This window comes from Triticum aestivum, chromosome 5B, assembly GCF_018294505.1.
Source record: "Triticum aestivum cultivar Chinese Spring chromosome 5B, IWGSC CS RefSeq v2.1, whole genome shotgun sequence".
NCBI lineage: Eukaryota > Viridiplantae > Streptophyta > Magnoliopsida > Poales > Poaceae > Triticum > Triticum aestivum.
In genome coordinates this window covers 627753385-627758636 of record NC_057807.1, presented here as the reverse complement: position 1 = coordinate 627758636, position 5252 = coordinate 627753385, and the positions used below count along the sequence as shown (strand labels likewise).

At 44.6% G+C, this 5252-nt stretch overlaps 1 protein-coding gene across 1 annotated transcript; it reads left to right on the top strand.

Moving 5' to 3' along the window:
• The first annotated feature begins 757 nt into the window (after positions 1-757).
• On the top strand, positions 758-3769 carry LOC123113763 (uncharacterized). The gene is made up of 2 exons (XM_044535068.1): positions 758-2186; positions 3387-3769. Exon 1 carries the CDS (start codon positions 867-869, stop codon positions 2043-2045), a length of 1179 nt encoding a protein of 392 aa, XP_044391003.1. The 5' UTR covers positions 758-866; the 3' UTR covers positions 2046-2186; positions 3387-3769.
• The last annotated feature ends 1483 nt before the right edge of the window (positions 3770-5252 follow it).

The following is a 5252-nucleotide window of genomic DNA, read 5'->3' as shown; positions in this document are numbered from 1 at the left end:
TTGGGTGAGGCGGGGCGGGGCGAGGAAGAAGAGAGAGTTGGTGGCCGTCCTTTCCGTCATCTGCCGCACACTTGGGAAATAAGGGAGAGATGGCCTCCGTCGCGTGGGGAGGCGGCAGCGACGAGCGGCGCGACGACGGGCAATGAGGCCGTGAAGAGAGGTCTGCCGGAGGGACTGAGGGGAGGGAGCAAATTTTTTTTTGGAGAAAGAGGTGGAGAGAGAAAAAAAGGAAAACTTCGGTTGTTAAGGAGATCTCGTGTCACGCACTAACTGCGTTCCGCAGATCAGGGAGGGCCGCGCAGATTAGAGGGATGCGAGCTTGGACGATTGTGGCAGACGACTGCATCTGCTTGGTAGAACATTTGATCAGAGACGTTGATCTAGATGTCAGACCATTAACATAACATGGGCGGCAGGATGTGTTTGAGTTTATTTGATCGGAGGGTCCTGGTTATGCTGTGTACAATTTGTTGTGTAGCTTTAGAGGAGTTTATGTTTGCTCTTTTAATAGTAGTATATAGATACGTAGCGCACTAGCAGGTTTATTACCTCAAAAAAAATTCCGTATTTCAAAATAAATAGAAAAAAACCTAAATGGGCCATGCCGTGCCGGCGTTTGTGCCCAGCCTCGCGGCCCAGGCGGGCCACGTGCCGGGCACGCGGGCTATCAGGCCGGCAAGCTAAGATCGGCCCATTTGGCCAGGCTTGGTCCTGCTAGTAAAACTTGAGCCTGTCACCCTTGTTTCCCGTCATCACCCATCAGTTCCTCCCCCCTTTGTCTCATCCCAGTTCCTCCCCCCACCAAGAACCTAGGGTTAGGGTTAGGGAGGCGGCGGCTGCTTTATTCCCGATCCCGCCCGATCGCCATGGTCATCGCAGGCGAGCCAGAGCCGGAGGAGGTGGCCGTCATGTTCTCCGATAGGTTGAGGGCGGAGGAGGAGACCGTCGTCTTCCCCGGTTGGGTGATGCTGGATCGCATCGGCCGCACCCACTGCGACGGCGACCTAGGAGCTGCTCGTGAGGCTGTCAACGGGAACAAGACCGCCGTTCAAGTCGAGATGGACAGCGGCCACTCCTTCTACGTGTCCTTCACCCTCGCGCCTCCTCCACAAGGGGCCTCTTACCTTGATCTCCACTGGCCGCTGGAAGGCTCAGCCAAATCCGTGCCCCCCTACAAGCAGCCTGCCTATCCCTTCGTCCGGGCAATCGACAAGGACCTCGTCCTCTTCCACATCTCCATCCCGAGCCTGCCTCACCGCAACTTCGTCCCGCCAGATCTGTTCGTCTACAATGCCGCTGGTCACCCCCCCTCGGTGCAGCAGCTCCCTCTGTACAGGAGAAGGTCATTCCTCAGGGTTAACTTCACCACAGGCATCCTGCGGCGCCAAAACGGCAGCTACATCGTTTCCGACCTCAATGTCTACCCAAAAAAGGAGGGCACTGGTAATAATTCCATGTGCGCCGAACTCTGCGTCTTCAACTCCAATACACGGGCGTGGAGCTTCTTCAGCAAGGATGCTCCGCAGCCCCAGGACCAGAGCAATGGCCAGTTCCCCACCCTCTGGTCAACCGACCATGTGCTTGCTTTTGACGGCCGTTTCCTGTGCTGGGTTGACTACTTCAGCGGTGTCCTGCTATCCGACTTCTCCAATCTGCGCTCCCGGGTGCTCCACTTCGTCCCTTTCCCTGGAAAAGGAGAGTACCCTGCTAAGGTACGGGTTCAAAGGTGCTTCCCAGACAGATTCCGAAGCGTGTCCATCAGCAACGGCAAGATGTGCTTCGTCCACATTGACAATGACTTCCATGAGAGAATCCACACTGGCTCGCAAGGGCAGCAGCCTCGCAAAAAAATCACCATTTGGACTTTGAACATGATGGATGGTAACTCCAGGTTCAAGTGGGAGCCACATCGTGTGATCTACCTGGATGGTCTTTTGCCAAATCCTCACCGTCTTCCCGAGTTCCCTATCATCAGCGCAGATGACCCGGATGTTCTGTGCTGCCTCTTAAGGAGGAATTTCATGGTGAGGCCTCCATGGTCATGATTGACATGGAGCATGCACGTCTGCAGTCGTCTACTCCATATATCAATCGACAGTCTGTGGATGAGAAGGCTCACAAAAGCGAGTTTCCTGATATGCCCCTACTTCCAACTGTCTTCTCCAAACACATTGAAAGGCCAACAGGTAAGCTCTCTTGGTATGTAGTACCTTCTTGCATAGTACTGCATTACGTAACATGATTGCCTTTGCTTAGCTTTCTGTTGGATATGGATGTTGGTTTTTGCTTATTTATCTTACCTATGATGCAATACATGTGCTGCCTGATTAGTTGTATGATTTTGAAGGGTAACTGAACCGTGACTTAATTTTGGTGCACGCTTAGTAGCTTAACAATTGAATCTTTGAATATATTTGTTACCATGAATCTTGTCTTGGGCTGTTGAAGATTTTCTAGTTTTAGCCGGTCCAGTTGTATAGGTGCTCTACACTGTATACCACTACCAGTGGCCCTTCTGCCATCAATTGTCCTTGCTAGTCTAGAATTCTCTAGTTCTATTTGTTGAATCTTTTGCTCTTCATGGTAAAAAAAATCATGGAACTTTCCATTATCTATGCATGTGTAGTTCCTGATTCATTACGCAACCTTCCTTTGCTAATATAATATTTTGGTATGCTATTTTCAAGTGAATTCTAGGAGCCGCACTAGAGCGATCGCTCTTGTAAAGCATAAAATTGATGCTCCTCCAGTTTCTATATCGGAGCAAATTTCTTACCTTTAGATGATACACATATGAACCTTTAACACATTATTTTCTGTTGGTAAAAGTTTTAGAATGTGCTTCTTTGGATCAATGAGGTCACATCTTTGTCTGTTTCTGTTAGAATCCGTTTATTTCGGATAGTGTGCATCCATTGACATACTTTTATGATATATGACTACATTTTGCTGGCAAAATTAATGGTCAAAGTTAGACATAAAGAAATGAAGTGGCCTTGTATCAGTAGATGGAGGGAGTACTTTTTATATCGTGTAACTGGATACTGGACCAGTGAAAACCCATTCTCTACGTATGAATGGCATATGCCATTACCATCGGAATACCACATCAAGTATATGATGCCATTACGCTTACATCAGTATCTAGGGCGAAACTGTTATGTCTATCAATGTACACCCTACTCCAATGCCATCTTTGTTTCTTGTTTGTCTATTTCTTTTCTTTTTTTGAACTATTATTGTGTAGGTCATTATTGAAAGTGAATTTTTAACCAGCAAACAAATCACTTGGTTTGGCAATTTTCTTATCTGTCAATGCTGCTCGCAAACAACATAGTCAGATGCTCAGATGGTGTACATATGTATTTTAAATTTTTTTTTTGAAGGGATGCCATGGGACAACCACAAGCTTGCAACTCGTCCTTCAAAGAAGCTTAAGTCTGCAATGTGAAGACCTGGAATCTCGTGACTGGTGTTGAACACTTTGCGGATGCTCAAATCGTAGATGATGTTTGTCAATGGCGCGGTGCAGGCACAACCAAGTCAGGCAAGATATGACATTGATGTGATGAAGATGACGCACTGATGAGTATCTATTACAGTAAATGATACATGTTCTTGATCCTGTAATCGCATGTTTAATTAAGAGCCTGTCTGTTTTAAGTTTGAGGTTGAACATCTGTTCTTGCAGTGTCTTTGTAAGTTTGAGATTGAACATCTCATTCTTTCAGTGTAGACAGATATGAAATTGAACTATATCTTTAAGGAAGCATCGTTTTGGTCCGCGAGGCCAGCTGCTCCTGAAATCCCTCCTGCTGGTTCTGGTCACAAAATTTGGTCTGACATGCCAGCGCTGTATTACGTAACATGATTGCCTTTGCTTAGCTTTCTGGTGGATATGGATGTTTTTTTTTTGCTTATTTATCTTACCTATGATGCAATACATGTGCTGCCTGATTGGTTGTATGATTTTGAAGGGTAATTGAACCGTGACTTAATTTGGTGCACGCTTGGTAGCTTATCAATTGAAGCTTTTAATATATTTGTTACCATGAATCTTGTCTTGGGTTGTTAAGATTTTCTAGTTTTAGCAGCTCCAGTTTTGTAGGTGCACTACACCATATACCAGTTGTGTAGGTACACTACAGCATATGCCAGTGGCCCCTCTGCCATGAAGTTTTCCTTGCTAGTCTAAGAGTCCTCTTCTATTTGTTGAATCTTTTGCTCTTCATGGAACTGTCCATTATCTATGCATGTTTAGTTCTTGATTCATTACACAGCCTTCTTTTGCTAATAGTTTGGTATGCTATTTTGAAGTGAATTCTAGGAGCCGCACTCGAGTGATCACTCTTGTAAAGCATAAAATTGATGCTCCTATAGTTTCTATATCGGAGCAAATTTCTTACCTTTAGATGATACATATGAACCTTTAACAGATAATTTTCTGTTGGTAAAAGTTTTAGAATGTGCTTCTTTGGATCAATGAGGTCACATCTTTGTCTGTTTCTATTAGAATCCGTTTATTTCGGATAGTGTGCATCCATTGAGATACTTTTATGATATATGACTACATTTTGTTGGTAAAATTAATGGTCAAAGTTAGACATAATTTTTTTTAAGTGGCCTTGTATTAGTAGATGGAGGGAGTATTTTTTATATCGTGTAACTGGATAATGGAGCAGTGAAAACCCATTCTCTACGTATGAAGAGCATGTCATTACCATCGGAAACCAGATAAAGTATATGATGCCATTACGCTTACATCAGTATCTAGGGCGAAACTGTTATGTCTATCAATGTACCCCTACTCCAATGCCATTTATGTTTCTTGTTTGTCTATTTCTTTTCTTTTTTTTGAACCATTATTGTGTACGCCATTATTGAAAGTGGATTTTTAACCAGCAAACAAATTGCTTGGTTTGCAATTTTCTTATCTGTCAATACTGCTCGCAAACAACATAGTCAGATGCTCAGATGGTGTACGTATGTATGTTAATTTTTATTTTTGAAGGGATGACATGGGATAACGACAAGCTTGCAACTCGTCCTTGAAAGAAGCTTGCAACTCGTTCTTCAAAGAAGCTTAAGTCTGCAATGTGAAGACCGGTGTTGAACACTTTGGGGATCCTCAAATCGTAGATGATGTTTGTCAATGGTGCGGTGCAGGCAGAACCAAGTCAGGCAAAATATGACATTGATGTGATGAAGATGACGGACTGATGAGTATCTATTGAACATATAAAGCCTCAAGG